We start from the raw sequence: 24,522 nt of genomic DNA on the forward strand, positions 1-24,522 counted from the left end.
GGATCAAAGGAGTAGCTCGCAGGCCTGTTCTGCAAATGGCTCACAAGTGATAGAACTGTGATTTTTGAGGAATGTTACAATTATACATATATTACACAAACACAACTTATTTCACTTGATTTACATGTTTACTGTTCCTTAATTATTGTGAGAAATCATTAGCATGTTCGATGTCTTCGCATAAACTGGTGCCCTTAGTAATAGTCAGTACCAAAGAAGTAGCTCTCACTTTCAAAAAGGTTGGTGACCCCTGCTATAGACTGTGAGGTGAAAGTTATTTATAACTTGCTTCATGATATCAGGGTGGGAATCAGTATTATGCAAGATACGTGATACATTCAAATTGCTGTAACCTTGCCAATTTTTTTAGGTTAGATCTCAATGCAGGTTACAGAGAACAGATTCTTATTTGCAAAGCCAAACTGGCAGCAGGCTAAACCAAAACTAAATAAAAGCAAATACAGCAAAAACAATGCAGTGTATATTTGTACAACGTACTACGTGTTTGCCTTAGTTTTTGCCTTTGTTTTACGTGTTCATTTGTATGCGTATGCGCAAGTGTGTTTTGATGATGACTGGTTTCGTCACCGCGCCACGTACTATGTGTAGTGCAACCAAACTGTTGGTTGCTTTGATCGACGTGCAAACTGACCAATGACAAAGAAATACTACGACTCGACTCTTCCTCGAGTTGACTCACAAGCTACTTGCCGACAGGTCGCCTGCTTGAGAGGAGGCGGCGGAGATTTATTCAAGCAATTTGTTTTACAGCCACAGTAACGTGAGTATTCACTTAAGTCAACTTGTGTCGCTTTTAATATCCATGTTACACCATGGTTGTATTGTAGACACTAACAGAATCACATCAGAATTAGGTCATTTTTACTTGCTTGGGGGATCCCTTAGCTAAAACTGTCAGTGCCAGTGCTAAGGCTAACGTCAACAGTTCATTGGCGACTCAAACAAATGCCGTATTGACATTGCGAGCCGTATGACATGGAAGTTCATTAAGGTTTAAAATAAGTGAATGTTAAAGCTCTATTCTTGTGTCCACAATGTCAAGATGTGGTGGTGTCGTGTCCTGCTAGTCAGCTGGGTTCTGGTGCTGGTGCAGCTCTTCACTTTGGAGGCAGTTCCCATCAGTAAGGACAAGACTAAAGTTGAGGATCCAAAGGTTAAAATTGAAGATGCTCCTGCAAGTGTGGTATGTGTTTTTATTCATTTTATTTTTTACCTTTTATTATTTAGATGTTGACACTTTAGCCTTGTGAAATCACTCTTGGATTTAAAAATAAAACTTGCGTGGATTAGTTCTGTCAAACATTTTTTTTTTAATCTATTATGGAACACATTAATGTTTTCCCTAAAATGGCTATTAGTCCTGTGAAAATTTAATATTTTTTTTAACCTGTCTGGATTAAAGCAAAGCCATTTAATAAAGCCATTCTCTAAGGTTACATTCACACTGTGTGAAGTGACTCAATTCGATTTTTTTCCCCCTATGTGACATGTATCTGATCTTTCAATGGCGAGGTGAATGACTAGATCAGATTTTTTTTTCAAATGCAGCCCATGCTGTTTAAGTATGTGATTATGAAACTTTAGCCATGTGACTTCAGTCTGAACATCCAGGTCGCATTCATCGGATTCGTATTTGACAAACAAGCATCGACTGTAACAATTCTCGGCTCATTAAGGCAGAAAGCAGGTTGGAAAAACCGAAACCATAATGGCGGACAAGGCGAAAAACCCGACCTTTGTCATCCTCAATTTCCTTCTTAAATGTAACCTTCTTAAATGTTAAATGTAATATAATTGAAAATGTTTTGACTCCGGTATGACAGACATTTGAACATTGCCGTGTACTCCATTTGCCCATCCATTGTAGTACTTCTTTCAAGACTAACGTTAAAGCACACGCCGCTCTGTGTGGTGTCACGGTATCCTAAATGTGCATGCAGGACAGATTTGGGCCGTTTGTAGTTCACTCATGGTCACAGTTATTTAGAAATATGAACGACGTCACAACAAATCTGAAATGAGCTTTATGCCCTGCTGTGTGAACATAGCAAAATAAGCAGCATAGTTCATCGTAAAATAAATGACTTGCAAAGCCATTTTATATTGGGTTAAGCCCTTTAAATACTTTGTACGTATATAATAGGACAATTTTGCCAAACTGGAAAAGACACATATTTCAGCGACGTGGGAGACTATGTTCAAACAGCCATTTATGCTCAGAAGAGATTTAGTGGGAGGGAGATGCTTGCAGGAATTGATTTAAAGTGACAATATGTAAAATTTAGACCCTTTTTTATTGTAAATGAACAAATTATTATACATTTCAAAAACTTGCTAATAAATGTGTTTTTAATGACCAACAGTATGTTTTAAATATAATCATAGGTCTAGTTATCATTAAGTTATATTACATGGGGGTTGGCACTCCTCCAGATGTCGCCATGTCTGTTATAGCTACGGACATCTGCATTTACTGTAATGCCCCTGAAGCGCCCACAGATGCATGCGAAAAATTACATGGCATACTCCCTTTAAATCCTAAATTTTAAGATTTTAATCTTACACAGTGTAACTTAAAAAAAAATAGTGCAATTTTTGCACAGATTTTCTGCCTAAAATCAAAAGAAAAAACTCTTCAGCAAGACATGTAGTTTTCTTGTTGGGTCAAACAATTGATTGTGGACCAGATCTGCCTGTTGGACAAATGTGGTGTAGACATCTAGTCAGCTTGATTTTTAAGATTTTTCACAAAGGATTTTAGGGTTTGGAATACCAATTAAAAAAAAAAAATGAGCGAGATAATAATTTATTAAAATAAGGCCCTCCTCCCACACACTGCTCAGACAATCTTATTAGATGTACTGTAACTTAATAAAACACACGTTTGTACTTTTGTCATGTTTGTACTCAAAATAAGTTTTCTGATTCTCAGCTACATTATTTGTGGTTTCGAGTTGAAGTTTGATGTAAAACCGTCAGATTGAAGTATTTAAAAGTTATACAGTACAACTACAGTATTTGTTTAATGTGTATTGTGTATTATTAATACTGTTAGTCATTTTTATTTTTTTAATTGTTTCTTCTAAAGGACACCGGTCTCCACTATGACCGCTACCTCAGAGAAGTCATCGATTTTCTCGAAAAAGATGAACATTTCCGAGAAAAACTTCATAATACAGACATGGAAGATATTAAGGTAAAACCTTTTCAGTTCTTTCATTTACAACTAGGGGCATGAATTGTGTAGAGGTATGTGGCAAAACTTTGAATATTGAGGGCAAGTCTTTTTTTTGTAAGTAAAAAAAATGAAACTGCACGCAAAGTGAAAAATGTCAAGACTTTGATTCAGTTTTGATGAATATGGCAGTTTGTGTGAGAACTAATAGAACACGTAAGTTATAGTTTTAAAAACTCAAAAATTGTTATAGGCTTTCCCTTGATGTTCTAACTTTTTGGAATGTATATCAGTATAAAGAAAATAGATGACGGTAATCGCTTCCTCTTCTTTGAACTAATTTTATATGGTAACTTAAATGCGTAATGCTTTACTGTTAAATTCCGAAATCTGCATTCCAATCCACTGTTTTAGCTTCTGTTGGATTTAGGCATTTTAACCTTTCCACTTTTCAATAAATTCATATAAAAAAGGAAATGTTACCTTTAGGACATTGGCTATTTAATTCCAAAATATGAAGTTATTAGGTAGCGACAGTTCTAACCAAAATGTGAAAAGGTCTTATTTGTCTGAAACCGCACCTCTTACCATGGGCTTCCGCGCTCCTTTTATGACATCATTCTAAAGTTGCCACAAAACAAAAACAAAGAAAAAAGTCAAACATAACCTTGGGGTATGCAAACCTACTGTATGTGCGCAACTGTGATTTTACAACATCAAGAAACTCAAAAGTAAATGTAAACAGTACTTCACATCGAGAAATGTAAAATGTAGCAAAAGAATTATGCATGCCCCATCAAAGTCGTTTCTATACAAGCGTGACCATCCTGTGTAAATTGATCCAATAGACATGGTTCTTTTCTGTGCAACAAAGCTAACAAGGGCTATGGCCTCTCCATCGGGTGCAATTGTGAGAATTGCACCAGCTTTCATTTATAATTTTTGAGGCAAATCCACTGTTGTATTAGCAAAGGTCCACGCTGCATTCGTCAGTGAAATGATGACGATCACAAAGGCCTGCTGGTTGTCTGGCTGTGTTCTACAAAACACATTTTTGCCACTTTGTCTACAGTAAGATTTATAACTAATAAATAAAATGCATTGTTGGTTACTTGGCTGGCTCTGTACCCCAACTCCGGAATGAACATGAAAGGGCTCCTCGGATAATATGACATGGGAATGGAAAATAAAATAACATCAAATAACACTTTGGGGGTGTCAAGTGAGAAATGACCATTGTAACATGGTTAAAAGCTCCAAAAAGTGAAATCTTCACGCAAAAGTGAACGGGTAGATGGACAGATGAACCAGTGCAGGCTCGCAGTGTGCAATTTTAAAACTTACCATGCAAACACATTTACATATACTTAATACACCATGCTGCTGTAATTAAAAACAACATGAGTATCTGGATATGCAAATCACCAATCATCAGTTTTGACCTACAGCAAGGTAAACTCGCCAAAGAGCTGGACTTTGTCAGCCACCATGTCAGAACCAAACTGGACGAGTTGAAGAGGCAGGAGGTCAATCGACTCAGAACCCTCATCAAGGCTCGGCATGACCTCGAAGGTGGAAATGGTAGGGTAACCATCAGCATTGAATCTGCAATGATGTAGCGAGAAGTTGTCGTAACTTGACATGTCACCTCAATAGATATCGCAGTGGACCACCAGGTTCTGCTGAAACAGTTTGAATACTTGAACCATATGAACCCACATACATTTGAAGTGGACGACCTGGATCGCCTCATTAAATCGGTAAATCCCACCGCCATCGGAACGTTTGCACGCTCGCTCTGTAATTCTTAAGGCCCTGCTTTGTGACTGATTTGAGCGCACTGTGAGGAATATCTAAACTGCTTTGTTTGTCAACAGCAATATACTTGTTGATTTGTTAAGTCTAATCTTGGATCAATATAAGAATTGCTTGATTTACATGCTTTCTCCTTGTTTTAGCGAGGCCTTCAAAAAACATGTTCACGCGTCGACGATACAAAAAGTAATTGTTGTGCTAACTTAACTACACAAACCTGCCAAGAAAATTTGACCAATGTGCGCGTCCGCTCTTCCCATATCGAGGCCACAAATGATCTGGAGAACTTCGACAAAGAGCGCCACGAGGAGTTCAAACGTTACGAAATGATGAAGGAGCACGACAGGCGGGAGCATCTGAAGGCGCTGGATGAAGATGAGCGAAAGCGAGAGGAGGAGCACTATGAAGAGTTGAGGAAAAAACACGCTGACCACCCCAAAGTCAACCACCCGGTAAGTGTGACTAGAGCTCCATTCACACGCACATCATTCATTGGTTCACTTAGAACAACCTCTGGTGCGAACGCTGAATATTCCCTAACTCTGTAGTTAGTTCTTCAACCTACAAGCTCTTTCACTGTTCTGCGGTGACTTTCGGTGGCTTTGGAATGAATGCATACTTCAAAAAAATATTGAAATGACAATAATTTGTCGGTTTTCTAATGGTAATTGATGACTTTCAGTTCACAGCGAGACAATAACTTGGATTTTTTTAGTGGCGCAATTCATTTGAGAGCAGTGGAATTTGAAGGCGATTCCAAACTTTTGCCTGGTACTTTCAATACTTTGATTTGCTTTTATTTTGAAAATATTTTATATTAAGTGAAACAGTCCTCAACTCAACATGACTGCACATTCCACCACATGCGATACAATGACAAGAGAAATTTTTCGTTTGCAATTTTGGTGGCTGCTAGGCATGGGGCGACATCAGATTCTGACAGTATGATAACCTCCACTATATCACTCTTATTGCTAGATAACCATTTTCCTACACAAGAAAAAAAAACGTTTTATTTTTGAATGAACTATGTATTTGTTACAATAACAAAAATTTACCATGGAAATCAAATCAAATTAAACCTTTACTGAGTAAAACACCAATAAATGTATATACATTCTGATGAACACATCTAATTCAAACTGAAAAATGGGCGCTTCGTATAAAATTATACATCTCCAGCACATCAGTATGAAAAAAAAAAAGATTTATTTGAAAAAAACAAAACATCAAGTGATGGTAGTTTATTTCAAATCATTGATTCAACTACTAAACCATTTTCCAAAATGACATTTAATCTTCCCGCCATGCGTGTATCCAGCCACCATCATAGCCGCTTGATTTGGAGGGCTGCTGGAGCCTATCCCGGTTGTCGTCAGGCCGTCAGCGGGGTACCCCTTGATTGGTTGCCAACCAATCACAGGGCACAAAAAGGCAAACTACTACTCACACTCACAAACACTCGTAAGGGCAATTTGGAGTGTCCAATTCAACTTCCATCCGTGGATTTGAAATGTGGGAGGAAACCGGAGTGAGTAACTGAAGAAAAGAAACGTAGGCACAGTGAGAACACGGTGAGGAAGGCAGGAGCCCGAAGCGAATCTCTCAACTCTGAGGTGGACATGCTAACCACGTTCACATTTTGTTACTGTATTTTGAAATTATTTTTTCTATGTGTAGTATTTCCCTCACATTGACTGTCAGAAGGGTTGTGTAGCTTGCTCCCAGTGTTTGTTTTCCCCGTGGTCGACCCCTGCCCTATTTTTTGCAAGGAGTGTTTGTAAGGGGAAACAACTCACCATCATTTTGATATATATTTAGCATTGAAATGATTCTTCATCTTGTAGGGTAGCAAGAATCAGCTTAAGGAAGTGTGGGAAGATACTGATGGCTTAGACCCGGCGGATTTTGACCCCAAAACTTTCTTTAATTTGCACGGTAAGTCTTTTTTTCCTTCCTCTCAGAGACGTTCATACTGTACTTACAACCTGTACGCACACTTTGGGCATTGCCTTTTTCCGATGCAGACACCAACGGAGACGGCTTTTTCGATGAACAGGAACTGGAATCGCTGTTCACCAAAGAGGTGAGAAGTCAGGTCCTGTTTGCATTTGGACCTAATAGTCCTTGACTGTTGCTCGCTGATATTTCAGCTGGAAAAACTCTATGACCCCGCCAATGAGGAAGATGACATGGTAGAAATGGAGGAGGAGAGGCTACGCATGAGAGAGCATGTCATGAACGAGGTGAAAATTCAACTTGACCGGCCACAACATTATCATTTTGGAGAGGTGGGCATTTTGTCGCTACCGAGGGACGTTTTGCCGACGGCCCGCTCAATGACGAAAACGTTTTAAGAACCACGGGCGAAAGCCGACGGAGAGGTCATTGTAATCATCACCGTCTGTGTCAACAGTCACTTTCAATAATGGTTTGTCACCTCACCCCGTTAAATCTTCCTCTCAGGAATAAGTACCAGGAACAGAGTATTATAGACAGGTGACATGTGGGCAAATGGGAATTTTGTTTTGTGTCACTTAAAATGTTTTTTCAAAAGGGTAAGATGGGTCGATGGACAGACTGCAGAGGTTAGACACTGCTTCTAGCGCAATTACGCTTCTTAGTGCAAGTGATTGGTAATTGCAGTCTAGATCTTATGTCATCATTGAGCATACCTGCCGCTTTGATGTGTACGCCCTCTATTGGACATGGTTGCTTGTTGCAGTCTAGTGCCGCATATTGAATATGTATTATGCTTGTCTATTTAATTTTGGATGATTGAAGTGAAGAGTGTAAGGGGACTCCTCCCACCTGCGGTCCCTTCTGGAGGTTTCTCATTTTTCCCACAGATGGGATTTTTTCCTTCAGAGTTTTTCCTTCCTCCTCTGGGCGCTTTGGGGATTCACCTGCGAAGCCCTTTGAGACTGTGCTGATTCAGCGCGGTACAAATAAACTTGACTTAAAAGGTTTAACGTCCGCTTCTCATGTAAGACCAAGCCATGGAGAGTCCTGGTTAATGTCGGGGGCGGGGCATTGACGAATGACAGAGCAGCAAAAAAATATTAGATGCCCACCTCTGTCATTTAATTTTTTTTAAAAGTATGGTTGCATATTTTGTTCTACAACTTTCATTATTATGCATTGTGGTTGAATGTGGCCTGTCACCTTGTATTAAAGTTGTATCATCAACGGCCCATTTATTCACACTGAACACTCGCAGGTGGATTCCAACAAGGACAGGCTGGTGTCTTTAGATGAGTTCATGACCGCTACTAATAAAAAAGAGTTCTTGGAGCCAGATAGCTGGGAGGTAAGACAAAATAACTCAAGAAACATTATTGTCACATCAGTGTGAAATGGAGCTGGGCTCTCGCTGCGTTTGCAGACTTTGGAGCAGAACCAGGCCTACACGGACGAGGAGATGAGAGAGTTTGAGGAGCACCTCGCTCGCCAAGAGCAGGAGCTTCACCAGAAATCCGCTGACCTTCAGAAGCAGAGAGAGGAGCTGGATAGACAACAGGAGCAGCTGAATGCGCAGAAAGTCGAGTTGCAACAGGTAGATTGCGCGCTCGTTGGCGCTCGGCAATGAGCTTCGTGGTTTAACGGTTCTGGATGACAGAGTCGTTTCACTGGATATTAGTTTCACCTTACCGAAATCAAACTTCTCACTCGGATCGCCTGTCTTCTTTCCAGGCCGTTGATCACATGGAACGACTCAAAGCTGAAAAACAAGAGCCCCCTGCCGAGGTCCACGGTGGGTTGGGATTTCATTTTTTCAATGGTTTCCTTGCGCTCGGCCGCTTGCGTGACGACGCTGTCGGTCGTTTGTCCGTCGCAGCGGAAGGGGACGCCATCCGCGCAGTCGACGATCAACAGCAAGGCGAGCAGGAGGCGCTCGTCCAAGAGCGTCAACCTGCGGACGGCGTCCGTCGAGACACCGCTCCGGACCGGAACGAGGGGATGGGCGAGCAGCCGCGCCAGGATCTGCCTCCGGCTCACCGAGACAGCCCGCAAATTGACAAGCACCTGCCTTAGAGCCTTCACAGCTGGAACTTTGCAACCTCGTCTCATCCAAGAGTGGCTGGCCTATCCCACCGTTAATGCTATTGGTGCTTTGGAATACACTCAGGAGGGCAAAGAATACAAGATGAACAATGCCAGTTTTGGGTGCCCGACCTATGAATTACATGATTGGATTATCAGGAGCATTTTGTCAACAGAACGACAGGAAAGGGACATTTGTGGAATAACGATGCTTTTAGTTTCAAAGCCCGAGGAAAGAGCCAGTTCCAATTGAACAGGATGATTAGGTGAAAATTTGAAGTGTTTTTAGACCACCAGTTAAGACTTTGATTGAAAATCCTCTTTTATTTTGTATCATTTTCATAAGCCAAATCCCCTTGAGGAACACAGTTTTGGCGTGTTCACCTTTTGACACAGATGCCACACATTTTTGCAAGTACGCTGCTTTACCTGCCACCATCGACAATGCTGTGAAAATGTATTTGCCCCCTTCTCCCGATTTTGTGTTTTGCGTACTGTCCGTTCTGAGGTGGACTTCCCGTTGTGTTTTGGATCGGTGTCCTGTTGCATGATCCAAAAGTGCTTGGGTTTGGGCCCTCGTGTCCTCCATCAGCGATCTCCTGGTAGAACGGCAGAATTCATTGTCTCGGCAGGTTCTTTTTCCACTTGCCCGCTTTGGTAAATGGTAAAAAAAAAATTGAAACCGCATTTTGGATATTCCTGGGTTTTCTCGGTGTGATAATTGTGAAAACTGGTTTGAACAAATGAATCCTTCACAAGTGAAAATTATGCAAAAAACACAGAAATCAGAAAGGAGGCAAATACTTTTTCACAGCATTGTATGACCTAAACTTATACATGCGATCTGTCAAAATCAGCTATAGCACTGATGTGCCAAAACTGAAGTCATATTTTGGGGAATTCTTTTAATTAGGCATAAAACTAACTCTTTTGACAAAGTGGATCACAAGTTAGTTTTTTTTATGGATCTGCATTTGTCAGAGTTGGTGGTTGTTTACATTTTTAAGGCTTGCTTTTGCTTGTATAAACAATTGTTTAACCTGTTTTATTTGATCATTACTTAATATTTTGAAAATTTAATGGCAAAATACTTTTTTTTGCATTTCTTTTTGACTACTGAAAAAGGGCAAAAATAGAGGCCATACAAGTGGGGTCTTAGTGCATTCAGCACATCCTACAGCATGCGATATGTCTGAAGTGACCTAATTTGAAGGATGTCACTTGACATGCCATGTAGTGTTTTGTTTTCTGTTCATTTTTTTTTTGCATCTGCAAAACAGCACGTTTTCTTGATTTTAGCTCCTCCCCCCAAATACAAACATGGTTCCCAGCTCTTTTTTGGTGCCAAGAAGATTTGTTTGTGAAAATACTGCATAATAGTTTGCACAGTACATACACGTGGTTGTGTCATTGCTTGCTGCTGGATTTGTCAGTGTATGTTGCCTTTGTATGCCTCTGTTTAAGACAATAAAATGACATCTGTTCAGTGGGCGCAACTGATCACACTGGGTTCGGTTTTAAGTGCCGCACAACACTTTTTGGGACCAAGCCACTAAACCGTACACATAATGGAGCTTCAGAGTAGCATAAGCAAATGACTTGTAATAGAACACAGCTTTATTGAAATAGTCTTGACTCATATCAACATACAAAGAGGTGATGGCGATACATCAAAAAATAAATTGTCATGTCTACAAGATGAGAAGGAAATGTGACAGACAAAAGCACATGCCAGATGAAAATCTCCTGGGAATCATTTTGACAATGGCAGGATATTTTTTGCATTTCTTTTGTACAAAAAATAAATTAATGCAACCTTTCAAGTTTACAGGAATAATCTAGTTGTTTAATATCACACATACTTGCTGTTAATCCTACATGGAGTTATGAGACAGCATTTTGTGTTAGAACATGGGCAGAAAAAAAGCAGTCTGACTCAGATAAACAGGCCCGGGGAGAAAAAGTGTTAATAAGAAATGAGACATTACAAAAGTTTAAGAGTGGGAGAGCACATTCAAAAATCCTGAATGTTCAACTCTGAGCGACGAGCCAGTCATTAGGATCGCATTGTCTGAGCACTACCTCGAGACAAACCTCGAGGCCCCTGGGCAGCGCCGCGTTTGTATCCTTGTTGGTAGCCCTCCTGAAACGCACAAGAATCTACATCACTGAACAGAACGCTCCTTTACACATACAAAGTTCACAACTGGACTGCTGAAGTCAATTCGTCCCCGTGATGAAAAGAACGTATCTTTTTTCACCTGGAAATGATATAATAATCGTACCCTCTGGTAGTTGTTACTTGAGTAGTCCCGGGACCCCGAGTTGAATTGGTTTTGACCATAACCACTGCTGGGAGGGTTAGAAAAAGCAGGGCGGTAACCTTCATATCCCCCTAGGGACAACAAGAATAAAACCAATTGCAGATGATTCCGTAAAAGAAGGGTCCCGAGCAACGCCCGCGGCCCCGCCCACAAGTAGGCCCGCACACCTCTAAATCCGTTGGAGGAGCCCCGGTAGCCGTTGACGGCGCCCCTGCTGTTCCTCGCGCCGCCCCGGGGCACGGCCCTGCTATTGTAGAAGGACTGGCCCGACTGTCCGAAGGCCGCGCTGCCTGATGTATCTTCATGCGCCGCCTGCGGAGGCATGACCTGGGCCGGGGGCTGGAACCCACCAACAACTGGGGGGGCCAAGCGCCGCTTAATACATTTAAATACTACACAGAGCATTTATTTCACGGAGTATTTAAAAACTTCAGAAAAGCATTGCTTATTGACCGGATTGTAACGTCTCCCGCGGGATGTCAGGCCGGTCGGCGGCAGTCTCCGACTGACCGCTAAAACTCTGCCCGTAGCCCCCGGGAAAGTGCGTCGGCTTCCGATGGTCCGCTTGGCCGCTAGCCGGTGGCGTAGGTGCGCTCATATTAAACACCTACAAAACAGAATCGCCATTTCGACGTCACGGGCCAAATCAAACAAATAGAACCCGCTCGAAGTGTCCGGGGATGGTCAAAAAGTTGAGAAGACGTTCGATGGAGGGATCCACGTCACTACTCGGTGGAAGGGAACTCAATGGTAGGACATGCGCACGTTAGCTGTGCTTGTTTTTTGCGGAAGCGGGCACGGATGCGAAGCATTACCGCTTGCACTGACTGGAAGGGTGCGGCGTTGACATTTATGCCTCCGGTACGGGTGGCTTTGGAAGCAGGTGGGAAGGCGGAGGAGAGGGAACAAGAGGAAGACGACTGCTCGGGGGACAGAGACAGCGCAGCCTGGAGTGGAGGCTTTGGAAAAAGGGAGGGAGGGGGGTGTGGAGAGGTGAACTCGGGAGAAATTCTGGTTGACCAGCCTTGGAGCAGGAATATGGACTCACTGACTCATTGATTTTTGTGTAAAAAAAGAAAAAATATATATTTAGGCCAGGTTTTAAAAACACATTTCATACACTTTATTTATGTATGTAAAATGTCAGTCGGTGGGCAAATCCTCCTTCGAAGAACCGACTTGATCGCGGGGGTTTTCCACGTCCCATTAACCACAAAAAACGAGAGAACACTGTACTCTATCAACCATAAATGACCGACTTTAGTCCCTGTCCATGTTGATCATTATTTTAATGACTACAGAATAGTCGCCGTGAGACATTTTTTGCACTTGCCATTGTTCTCTGTCTGCTACTTACATGTGAGGGCTCTTTTGGTCCTGTCACCGCACTCATTGGAGGAAGTCGGGACTCCGGGTGAGCTGTTGTGAGGGTAGCGTGAAAAATGGGGGACAATTAAAAGGTCGGAAAAAAAAAATAGAGTCACAAGTCAGTTCGCCCATTGCCTTTTTAACCCTCTCCCTAGTTATCTTAGCATGGGGTCTTTTCTCGTCGACCCTTCCCAGTTTTGCTCTTCACTATGAATTAAGCATGCGCGTCATTTGCATTCTTACTTGCAAAGTAAGTAGGTTTTTACAGAGTATCCCGTACGCACACTGCGCATACTGTGATGAATTTGCATTGTGAATTAATATGTAGTGCTTGTCTTTGTTTTTCCACTTAATATTAGGGCCCCCATTTGCTTTCCATTGCGCATTTGTAGCGTTCATAGACCGGAAACCTGTGCAAGCTGCTGCCGCCTACTACAAGGAAAAACATCCAGATTTGCCTATCGATGAGTCTACGCGATGGCTCAGCCTCCAGGAGCTAATACAACTGCGGCCATGGCGTCTCCAACAGAAAGTTTCGTGAGCTCTCATCAATCCGCTCTAATGAAGCCAGTGTAACTAAAATAAAATTGGACGGCATTTTCCTTGATGGGCCAGATATATTTTTCCTTCCGAACGCTGGAGGTCCACTTTAAGGCTTTTAAAGAGCACATTTTGCACTCGCTGTACTGTACTTTAATTTAATCCCACTTGAAATTTGAGGCGCAAAGTTGATATTTGTGGCAATAGTAAAACTTCATCCATGCAGACGACTGACTGCACTGGCAATACAAATTGATATTCTGAGCCCATGCGCCTAGGACCATATTTGTTTCCGAAAAATCCGCGGGGCTTGATGGGTTCTTTTATTTTATTTATTTTTTTTTGTGAGCGTCACTCTAGTTTGTGCTATTTGCGCATGTGGTTCACTTCCCTGATGTGTTGTTCTCATATGAGAAGTGACATTTGCTTTGGTAATGTGAACAAGTACATAACAGGATCAGATTTGGCAGTCGTCTGAAACATTTCCAAATCCAGAAAACAGCTGAGCCGGAACTGGGCGTTGAATCAGATATGACAGTGGATGGACAGACCTCAGTGTACACCAAGTGCAATACCGTAGTGTAGAGTGAGCCAATGAGGGTGCGTGTCAGTGTACTCACATGACGCACAGGCTAAGTGTTGGAGATCCACGGTCTGCATAGGCTTCATGGGCCGGGCCGACACAATGGCCGGGTCGAGAGCCTGGCCATCAAAATCCAATACAGAATCCTTGTAGGACAAAAGAAGGGTGACACACAGGCTAGGAGATGTGACTTTATCCATTTTTTTTTCTATGCATTTCCTTACTGTGGCAACCGGTGTCTCAAATTGTTTGCCGAGTGCTGCAAAGCCAAGACTAATCACCTGCATAAAGTTATAGGTCCCTTGCATCTGGGCCATGAGGTCCTGCACCACCCGCTTTCTGATCACCGGGTCGGTCGACGAAGACGGACCGACGCGATTGACGGCAGGGCTCGGTTCTGGTGGCGGCGGGGCGGGGCCTTGGTGCTGAAGGGAATTCACCATCTGGGTGTAAAGATACACGTTAACAGAATCACATGAACTGTGAGTGCTCACTTTGTAAAGAAGCAAATCTTACCTGAATGTCCACTGACCACTCCTCCACATGTTCCGCGTCTGTACTGCTGTAAGTGCTTTCCGGAATAAACTGTCTATTTACAAACTGCAAGAAGAAAAAATAACAACAAATTAGCCCCGAAACAGAAATCTCATTTCTGCTTGGGTGAGGGGGTACAATGGGCATGGAGATGGTACCTACCTCTGTGGTTTCCAGTTGCACTGGCTGAGGATGATTCTCAGTAACGGTTGCTTCTTAAAAAGAAATAACAATAAGCTTGCAGGTTCTTGCTGCACATTTCAAAAAGCATCATTATTTTTTAATTGTGCTAAAACCTACCAGGTTCAGATGGTTGCTCCCCTACTTCAGAATCAGCCACCGCCGTTTGCTTTTCCTGTTTCTCCTCTTCCTCATCCTCCCCTTCCTCTTCACACGTTCCATTTCGACCACTTTGCGGTTTGTCAAAGTAGCCGCTGTGTAGCAACTTATCCATGATCTCCTTCAGTGACTTGTCTGAAACAAGAAAATACATTGGCATTGTAAAGAGGTAGCAGCTTGATCCTCTAAACAGAACTTGTTCATTGAATCCCCCTTGTGCCAAGGCCATATGCAAACATATGCATACCTGCAGTTAAGTGCAGAAAACCCCACAATACGGGCCCTTTACCGGTTTTATGACATTTTAACCGCTGCTTTAAATGGATTGAAGTGAGCAAACAAAGAAGTGCCAGAAACACTCAGCAAACATTAACTTGAGAGAACTCAACATAGTTGCATGAGTCCTAAAAACGCTTACATGACGTTCCCGCCACGGCCTTGTCCTTGCCCTCGAGAAGTTCCCAAAAGTGCATTGAGGCTTCTGCATATTGGTCAGTCAACCTGGAAATCAATGAGTCAACAGGGTACACAGATCACTCAGTATATTGCGAAATCATCACTGTGGCAGGACATATTCCATACACGTGAATACAGCTTATGTTTTGTCGGGCAATAATGACTCACCTGACGTCAAAGTTCCGATCAGGTCCGACGAGTTTGTAGAACTCATCAAGAGACGCGAGATCGGCGTCCGTGAGCAAGCAGGCGCCGGAAGCGTCGGGCTGCTTCAGATCCCGACGAACATTGTCGTCTCCCAACTGGTCCAATAAAAACTGCAGCTCCAAAACAGTCTTCAGTCGCCGTTGCTCCATTTCCTCTCGCTGCAGTTGTTGGCGCCTTGCAGCTTTCTTCAACGTCTTCTGAATCTAAAACACACATCTTTACTGTTGTAGCTCAAATCACGAATCCTCAAGTGTTACAAGCCACAAATCAAAACTTGAGTAATGCTGGATGCCCTCTATCAACGACTGGGGTTTACAGAGTCACGTTTGTTTCTCTTTAGTCCGCTTATGTGCTGGGATGAGGCCAAATTGCTGTTACCATCCTGCCTACACATATCGTAGAGCAGGGGTGCCGAAACTTTTTTTGCCCTAAGATCGACATTTCCAGCAGCCAACCTCCTATGAGCTACAATTTGCAAGCGTGTGGTCCCTTACGCCTATACTTGTGAGATCCACTTTTGAGTTTTCTACAGACACTCTGAAAACATTTTGAAGACGCGAAAGTATTTTTGACGGTCCTTACTTGTTCGGACCTCTTTTTTAAGGGTCAAGATTTGCCTTTAGTATAGATTTGACTTGGGTTACGGTTGAAGCTACGGTAAGGGATAGGATTAGCCAATCATTTGGTTATGCTTAAGGGCTAGGAAATGAATGCACTGTCAATGGATGTCCTCACAAGTGTAGTCGTACAAACGTGTGTGTGTGTGTGTGTTGGGGGTGGGAAGGAGGGGGGGGGGGGGGGGGGGGTCTTAGTTGACATATTTACCTATTAATATTGTAATGGAAAAACTCAATATTTATAACGTAAATTGTTTGTAAATATAATGATTAAGGTAAATTTGGGGACTTCTTGCAACATCTTGCAAAAATCCGGTCTGACTAAATGCCTATTGGCCTGCCTGTTCTTTTTTTTTTTTTAACGCTGTTATTGAAGCTGTTTAGATAACCCTGTTGACTGTGCAATAAACCACAATATTTTTGTTTTTAGATGATACAAACTATAAATAGTGACTGTATTTGCTTGCATCGGAAAAAGTCTGTCACTCAGACTTGAATGTCTGTATGTAATCTATAGTTATTTCCTTTAGTGAGAGCTATAGAATTGGGAATCAGGTGAATTTTCTGTATTTTATTATTCATTACTAGTTTTATATTGCATGGTGTGTGAGAAATGTGAGCAATGTCAATATACCTACTGTAAGTTTTGAAGCTTATACAAACACAGAAGTAACATATATAGAACCTTAATAATGATTACTTGACCAGAGATCCTGATTTGAAAATGTGTGCAAAATGACTGATGTGAATCGACTTTGTAAAGCATATCTCGTGAAAACATAGAAATATAACGCACAGCAAAATTGGAACATGGGCAATTTATTTGGACCAGGGATCACCAACCTTTTTGAAACTGAGAGCTACCTCATTGGTATTGCGTAATACGAAGGGCTACCATTTAAGTGAAGACACCAATCATGTTCATGATTTTTCACAATGATTAAGGAACAGCCCTAGTAAAAAGGTAAATCAAGTGCAATAGGTAATATAAATGTAATACACAGTATGTATATTTTTTCGTAAAATTCTAAGAAAAATCACTTTCAAGCAATATGCAGAATAGGCCTGCGGGATACTCATATGACCCTTGACTCATATACCGTATACCCGTGGGCACCACGTTGGTAACACAAGAATTTTCGACTCACTTCATGTCCAAGTGTGTTGAAGTTCTTCTGCAGTTCTCGAGCAAACTCAATATTGGTGAGGATATCCTGGTACTTTGACAAAGCCTCCTTCAAACACAAAGAAGAAAAGTTAATTGGATTTGAGAGGATTAAAACAAATAAGAAGCAGCAGCAAATTAAAAAAAAAACTGTACAGTAGGGATGCACCAAATTTTTGGCCACACATTTCAAAGTTGGCTAGCTTGAATTGTCGGGACTCCAATTAAATTACTGTTACTAGCGATGTTACGAAATGTGCTGAGGAATCGAAGCGTATCAAGCAAAGGTGGTTGAAGTACATGTTATGGACTGCTTGATGGCGCCATAGTGGAAATGAATCGGAAGGAAGTGTCAGTACATGTGCTGCTAGCTGACTAAAAGCATCACTACTCACCATATCACTGAGCTACCAAATCAACAAACTACCCAAAAAATATATATAAATATCAATATCAATTGCTGACTAAAGACACTAAGAAACTGTTGATCATTTACGCCGTTATTGTATTATACGGCATCCGGGATTAGCGCAAGCCCCTAAGTGTGAAGGCAGTGCATGTGGTGGACTCAAACATTTTAAACTTCGACAAAAAAAGACCGGCAGAGCATCAAACATTAATAACTACAAATGTCTGACTAATGTGGGCTGCTTATTAATCTATATAATATGATATATAGTAAAGAAGAATAATGGGTGTGAAATTACTTTGATATCTTACAATAAATGGTGAATCGAGTCACTTATGTTTTCAGTGCAGCTAATCAATTAACTTGGCTTCACTCTTCTATTCTAGAAGAATCAAAATAAAGACTAAAACTGTCTTTGTCATAAAACATTGCCCACAAAAAAACTGGAGCACATTGAAAAATAAAACGAATCCCCTTAAAACCACCTGTGATAAACCACAGAAAAGAATGATATTCAGAACCATGGTATGCATTTAGATTTCATTTTCATCAAATATTCACAGATCTGTGCAGTACGCTTTTAACGATTTTAAAGTCGGTTCCTGAAATCGATTGCCGCCGCAAAGTGATGCGCAGAGAAACAAAAGACAAACAAACAATAAACAACAATAAAAATAAAAATGGTTCCGGTTTTCAAACAAGCGGTTGTCACTCTCGATTTGCATTTTCAGCTAAACATTTTCACATTGGTGCATCTCTACTGTATATTAAAAAACAACCAGACACCGTGCACATACCAGCTGATCCTGATTCAGGCTTTCACCTCTGCTCTTTTTTGCATGGTAGTCATCCAATTTGGTCTGGTAGAGGGGGACAAAAAATGTGTGAAGGTGGACTAAAATGTAAAATGACAAATTTCAAGGAAAATAAACACATTCTGAGAAATTAGAAACACCCTTTATTCCAGAAATGGGTACAAAAGTGAAAATAGCTGGAGTACAAAACATTGAGTACTTGGACTCTTAATCAAAACTTAAAAGTAACTCAGAAAAACATTTTCAGCACACATTTGAGACAATCAACTAGTAGGGGGAAAAGGTGTTTGAGTAGTTGTATTGGAGTCAAATGTAAACAAAGGGATTATTAAATTCGTTGACTGTAAAAATGTTTAAAAACAACACTAAAAAAAAGGATGCTATGAAAAACCAAAGCAGTTTCCTCAAATATTTTTTGGGAGCTTACTCACAGGGAAGAAATTACAACTTTCCTTCAGTACGATCCAGTGCAGTGTTACACCAGTGGCAATGTTTAAGTGTTAATCAAAATTGAGAAATAGTGTGTCTTTTTCTTCCCCTACCTTTTTTTTCTCCATGTTGCGAAGCTTCTTGTCGAGCACGCCAAGAAACTGCTTGATGGGCTCTGACTGATTTCTATTTCCAGCCTCTGGAATGGCAGACTGGACAGCATTGTTGCCAACCATCGCTGAAGGCATCTAAATTGAGTTGAGCGAGACAGAGAAGAGGCAGTAAGTTATTTGCAGATGTGGGCAGTTCGCTGATATTTGTTCGTTGATTCGCCAGTCACAGCTCTCAACTGAAGCCGCGCAGTCCTTCCTCATTACAAAATGTCATATCAACAGTGGCCAGAGGTGGCGCCAAAAAACTAAGATCAAGCCAAACAAAGAGCAAATGAATGAACTGTTTAAGGATAAACCAAATCAGTTCCATAATTATTCAGGTGCAAGTTGATCCACGGACCGGCGGTTGGAGACCTCTGCTGTATGTCCCCGACAGCAAACATTGAGTGTACATGTTGCTTGATTCGGATGCCCGCTAGTGGTCATGATTACATTTTGCGGTCTAGCGCCGAGAGAACACGCTAGGCATTGTGGTGTATGATTAGTTGAAAATTGTCTAGTTAGTTTGAATGGCTGAAGTGAAGACGATATATAAAGTTATGCTTTTGCTTTTTGTTTAAGGCTAGGCCGCAGAGAATACTGTTTAATATTGTTTTGTTTTTTTCCCCAAGAAATTTAATTATTTTGATTTCCTTAGTAGGATGGCGGAGGTTTAATTTTTTGGTGGGGCGATGAGGAACCGGTATAATTTTTGGAGGGGTGGCTGGGGCGATGATGATGATGGGAATTGTAATGGAATGACCATTACAATTTTCAGCATTAAAAAAAAAAAGCAGACGGACAATGATGAGGCGGGGCAGCAAAATTATGTGAAATGCCTACCTCTAGTTATTTGTGAATTTCTTAAACCTACCTCTAGTTATTTGTGAATTTGTTAAAACTAATAGATTTTGCTGGAAATGAACACGTCTCACTTAAATGGCAGAACGTGGGAAACCTTTCATTGTGTGGGAGTCAGTGTACTTCATATATAATGTATTTGGAATCACTGTGTGTTCCGTCCAGAAAACTTCGGTAACAAAATGCGGGCTAGCCAATGACCCCATGGGCTAAAAAGGAGTCTGCTGGCTTTTTTTTATTCGCGCACCAGCGCACTGGAATGCCCTACCTATGTAAGTTTGAGTAGTCACCTCAGTAGAAATCTTAAAGTCCGAACTAAAAACATATTGGAATGTAGTTAAAGGGTCTGTTTGACTGTATTTTTATTCTTTTCCTACTTGCCCTCTTCTTCCGGTGTGGAGAGGGGACGAGCTCGTGAGAAACACATTGAACACTGCTGTGCGGACTTGCGCCGATCGACTGGTGCGGGTTTTGACCACCTACACTGAGGCGCTTTTGTTGGGATTGACCCACTTGGCCGTATTGTGAGCAGGATCTTCACATTGGACACTAACCGCTTAATGTGACACAATTTGCTTTTTGTTTTTTTTGGCATCCGGCATCTAGTGGAACCCCAAGATCCTGGGAGGGGGCTCCTCTCAGTTGCGATCCCTTCTGAGGGTTTCATAATTTCCCCAAATGGTGTTTTAGAGTTCTTTTCCTTTCTCTCCAGGGAGCTTTTTTAAAAGGGGACGCCATTGTATATTTGTAATGCTATCTGTGATTTCTTTTTCACCTGTGAAGCACTTTGAGACTGTGGTGATTCAGGGCTATACAAATAAACTTGACCTGAGTTAGCTACTGTGGAAACGCTTACAACACTTTTTTGTACCTTTGCAGTCATCGTGCGTTGCAAAAATGGTATGTTCACAACCGAAATGAAAACCAACTACAACAACTGCGAAACAAATTTTTTTGTTACACAAAAATGAAAACAGAGGCGAAATTGGTTACTTTTTTAAGAGGCTCAAAATGTTACGTAACGAAAGCTAGGTGAACAAGTTGAACACTTTCCTTACTTTTTCTTAGCGTTCCAGAGTTGCGACAGCGTCTATGCGGGAAACGAAACCAACCACGGTCATGTCGAATTCAACATCGCTTTATTTAATAGAGCTCAATTGGTCGCAGTCGTCAAGTCCCATTGTTAGCCTGCAAGCTAACCCCCATTGACGCTATGCGTCAATAATTCACCAGATTTCTCCGCTGTCACTAACTAATCGCAACAAATTGCAATGTATGACGTTAACAAACGGGGTTTTCAGTGGTCATAAGTGCGGATGAGCAAACGGGATCAGTGGGTGTTGCGACAGATCGATCGTTCGTTGTGTGGAATCGTCTCGACTGAACATGACAAAAGATCAAGGAATTTGTACTTACTGCCATTGCGTGATTATTGCACAAATATCATACCTTTATACTCTTTGTCTTCAAAGAGATTTAAGTCGACTGGATTAACAACAGTTTTGCAGGGGTTCGCGGAATCTTTGCTTTTCTGTTGTATTTTCCCAGAAAAGATGCCCAGGATGACGAAGAAACCGTCTGAGGAAGGAATTGCTGCTCTATGGCCGCTCTCTGCTCCTGATGCTCAGCCAGGCAAGGCTACAAGGACCCCTCTCTCAGGTGCCCTTAATGTTGCCTGATTGAAAACATTAGAACAGGCACACACGCTGTACTGTACCTAACCCCCCCCCCCCCCCCACACACACACACACACACTGAACTTACTTTTGGGCCCTCTTCTGCCAATAATATTCATTATTGATCATTCATACAAAGAGCAGCGATATGTAAATCGGTCATCTACAAGGAGGGATAAGAGAAAAGGCCACAATAGAGGAATAAGGATAATATTTTGAATAATACGTTTGATTAGATCGTAAGATTGAATATGTTTGACTCATTTCAAATACAACCACTAACTATAATTCACGGAAGAAATGTACGGTTTTTGAGATACCTTTTTTGTTGTTTTTGTGAAGCGGTGGGGGACAGGCAGAAATGCCATCCAATTCCGAAATGACCCTTTTACCCTTTATGATCAGTTTTGTTTCGATATGTGCATTGAGTAGTGAGAATTACAATGCACTAAATAATGTGCCTTAAATTGACTATTTAAAAGACGTGCATAGTACTAAACGAACTTGAGCTCTTTGATGTATTTGCAAAACGCTAACAGAGGAGGGCGTTCACAACACATAAATTGGAATGTATGCAAACCAAGTATCTACGTATTCTACTTTCAAAAACACAGGGCTTTTGTTACTTCTGCGGAACCACGAATAATTTTCTTATATGAGCCGAACCTTCCACGAGTTACATCTTCGGTTGAGTCATTTTGAAATCTAAACGCATTTGATTATCAGAAGGTTAGAAAGCGCAAAGATTTTTATTCAAACATTCTTTGTAATACACAACACTTTAAAATGGCCAAACGCACACGTACATTGCAAGGGTAAACATGAAAATAGTTTCAGTCGACTGGTTATCATCCTCATAACAAATTTAGATATTGTGTGTGTGCAAAAAGTCGGCATTGCTATGGGCGCTAACAGTATAATAATTCTGTCCGTGTGTTTTCTTTGTATGTAAATTTATATAACTACACAGTAATAACCAACTTTGATTAACAGACTATATCATAATTCAACTTAAATATACAAATGTTTTACCCTTTATCAAAGACAATGTAAGTGGAATTGAACAAATAGCACATCATTGAAGGTAACAATAGTGAACCATGTCAAAAACAAAACAAATCTGTCTTCTTTCCATTTCTAGTGTTTTACAAGTACAACTGTGAAATTACTTGAGTGTGACGCACATTAAACTTCATAATAAAATTCTGTGACACCTTCAAAAAGCACACTGAGAAGACAAAATGTCAATGTTAAGGTTTTTATTTTTTATATTATGAAAGGTATCAAAACGTGTGTCATGTCACTGCAGTATTTAGAGCTATTTTTGTTTGTTTGTTTGTTTGTTTGTTTTTCCACAAAAGTGTACAAAGTGTTAAGAATGTACAGTGTCTACAACTGCTCACAGTGATGTAGGTTTTTGCATGATGGCCATACATCCCTCATTGGTTCAAAACAGCGCCACATCGGAATGGATTAAATATGTGCTGATGATTTATTGGCAAAACCCCACAAGAGACCCACAAACACTTGAACCTCAGACCATTTGTTGTGTGGCTGAGTCTAGCACAAAAATCCATCTGCAAACCCTTTTGTGCCTCCGCCTTTTCCCACTCTCTCTTTCAAAATCAGTATCTTTACATTCTGTCATGCACCAGCTCCTGTCCCAAGTCAAACATGCAAAACCAAAATTCCCAAACTCCTTATTTTGTCCTATGTCTGGGCGCTAAATTACGGTAGTTGGCAACATTGGTCATCCGTGGAACACATACATGACAGTCAGACTATAAGCGTCTTCATTTGAAATAATATTGTCATCTTTATTGCAGATTTCTCATGCAAAGTCTGAGGTTTATTTGTGGAAGGTGATCTCAGAAGTTTTTTATAAACAATGATAATTGCGATCTAATTCCTGTAAAAATAAAAAAAAAAAAACAAAATGCAAAGTTTTTTTTGTAACATCAGCAGTGCATTTCTACACGTTTTCATAATCCCCCGATGGCATTTTCAAAGACTGATTTATTATGTGTTATACCACAGAGTGGCTGGAAAAGTGCACCACATTCTTTGCAACATTCACTGAGGGTATGGACAGCAGGAACGTGGTTGTGTGATCATGCTTGGTGTTTGGTACTAACTGGCTTTTGCATACACTATCTTGTCTTTATACTAAATACTAAGATGATCAAGATGGTCCTGAAGGTATTGACAAGCAATACAAATCCAACCATGTTTACTCTGGCCCAGCTTTGCTTGTTATTTGGCCTCTCATTCACTCCAAGAAAGCTTTGCGCCATCATTTTCTGCTTTTACTTTTCGGTCGTTATTTTAGTCTTTGTGTTTGCAGTAACTGACATTTGTTTTTGTTTTGCTTGGAAATTTTTTAATTACTTTTGTCATTTGACATGCAATTGGGTTGCAAATTTTTACACCAAACACAGTGGCCAGAAAAGAAACTTATTTCTCAGCCACCAGTCCCATCATTAAGGCTTAGTAATTACATATACATGAACCAGTTTCACCACAGCATTTTCATCAATTCATTTTCTATACCACTTATCCTTATTAGAGTCTGAACGGTAAAGTGCCATTTAGACCAAACCAAAAAAAAAATCAAAATTCCGTTTATTTTTTGAATTATTTATTTTTTAAATGGACCAGAAGCAATTACAAATCTCAGAACACTTGCAAAAACAAAAACACACAGAGTGAAAAAGAACTGTGAGATAAAAATGCTGCAAGTTGTCCTCACAACAGGTTAGGGTTATTTGGGGACGAATGGCTGATGGAGCAACAGCCTGACGATTAAAATTTTTGGCTTAAGTAAATGGCGGACCGACGGTGACGAGAAGGGGCGGGGTGTCAATGAGGACTGATGGACGAGCAAAATAAATAAATACATAAGATGCTCAACTCTGCCTCGCTTTTGAGATGTTTTCATCATGTCTCTTGCAATAAAGAAGAATGGATGTAACCAATCAAAGTATGTAAAATT

General features: G+C 40.9%; 2 protein-coding genes across 7 annotated transcripts; one reads left to right on the top strand and one right to left on the bottom strand.

Annotated features, from left to right (window-relative positions):
* The first annotated feature begins 690 nt into the window (after window positions 1–690).
* LOC148424991 (nucleobindin-2-like) lies at window positions 691–10,555 on the top strand. Its single transcript, XM_088412553.1, has 13 exons — window positions 691–781; window positions 1,064–1,204; window positions 3,110–3,217; window positions 4,645–4,777; window positions 4,853–4,956; window positions 5,278–5,463; window positions 6,859–6,949; window positions 7,039–7,097; window positions 7,165–7,257; window positions 8,232–8,321; window positions 8,397–8,567; window positions 8,705–8,765; window positions 8,850–10,555. Exons 2-13 carry the CDS (start codon window positions 1,064–1,066, stop codon window positions 9,044–9,046), a joined length of 1,434 nt encoding a protein of 477 aa, XP_088268679.1. The 5' UTR covers window positions 691–781; the 3' UTR covers window positions 9,047–10,555.
* A 95-nt stretch (window positions 10,556–10,650) lies between these two features.
* On the bottom strand, window positions 10,651–21,540 carry LOC148424992 (caprin-1-like). 6 transcript variants are annotated; one of them, XM_088412548.1, is made up of 17 exons: window positions 21,304–21,540; window positions 18,955–19,089; window positions 18,395–18,457; window positions 17,172–17,258; window positions 15,368–15,609; window positions 15,162–15,244; window positions 14,705–14,878; window positions 14,567–14,616; window positions 14,387–14,470; window positions 14,152–14,313; window positions 13,908–14,016; window positions 12,737–12,798; window positions 12,195–12,338; window positions 11,833–11,986; window positions 11,547–11,735; window positions 11,341–11,450; window positions 10,651–11,198 (listed from the first exon to the last, which is right to left on the bottom strand). In XM_088412548.1, exons 2-17 carry the CDS (start codon window positions 19,087–19,089, stop codon window positions 11,112–11,114), a joined length of 1,935 nt encoding a protein of 644 aa, XP_088268674.1. In that variant the 5' UTR covers window positions 21,304–21,540; the 3' UTR covers window positions 10,651–11,111. The 6 variants fall into 6 exon arrangements, with proteins under 6 accessions (XP_088268674.1, XP_088268675.1, XP_088268672.1 ...); XM_088412549.1 differs by having other exon boundaries at window positions 11,890–11,986; window positions 14,567–14,619; window positions 21,304–21,539; XM_088412546.1 differs by having other exon boundaries at window positions 14,567–14,619; window positions 21,304–21,536.
* Window positions 21,541–24,522: the final 2,982 nt, after the last annotated feature.

The sequence above is a fragment of the Hippichthys cyanospilos genome, chromosome 4 (assembly GCF_059441005.1).
Source record: "Hippichthys cyanospilos isolate Australia breed blue-spotted pipefish chromosome 4, RoL_Hcya_1.0, whole genome shotgun sequence".
In the NCBI taxonomy this organism is placed as follows: Eukaryota; Metazoa; Chordata; class Actinopteri; order Syngnathiformes; family Syngnathidae; genus Hippichthys; species Hippichthys cyanospilos.

Coding starts and splice junctions, on each gene's coding strand:
- LOC148424991 (XM_088412553.1), top strand. CDS start 1,064: ATGTGGTGGTGTCGTGTCCTGCTAGTCAGCTGGGTTCTGGTGCTGGTG. Junction 4,778..4,852: donor TGACCTCGAAGGTGGAAATG/GTAGGGTAACCA, acceptor TCACCTCAATAG/ATATCGCAGTGGACCACCAG. Junction 7,258..8,231: donor GAGAGCATGTCATGAACGAG/GTGAAAATTCAA, acceptor GAACACTCGCAG/GTGGATTCCAACAAGGACAG.
- LOC148424992 (XM_088412546.1), bottom strand. CDS start 19,089: ATGCCTTCAGCGATGGTTGGCAACAATGCTGTCCAGTCTGCCATTCCA. Junction 14,471..14,566: donor TGCAACTGGAAACCACAGAG/GTAGGTACCATC, acceptor TTCTTCTTGCAG/TTTGTAAATAGACAGTTTAT. Junction 14,314..14,386: donor AGTGGTCAGTGGACATTCAG/GTAAGATTTGCT, acceptor CTTTACACCCAG/ATGGTGAATTCCCTTCAGCA.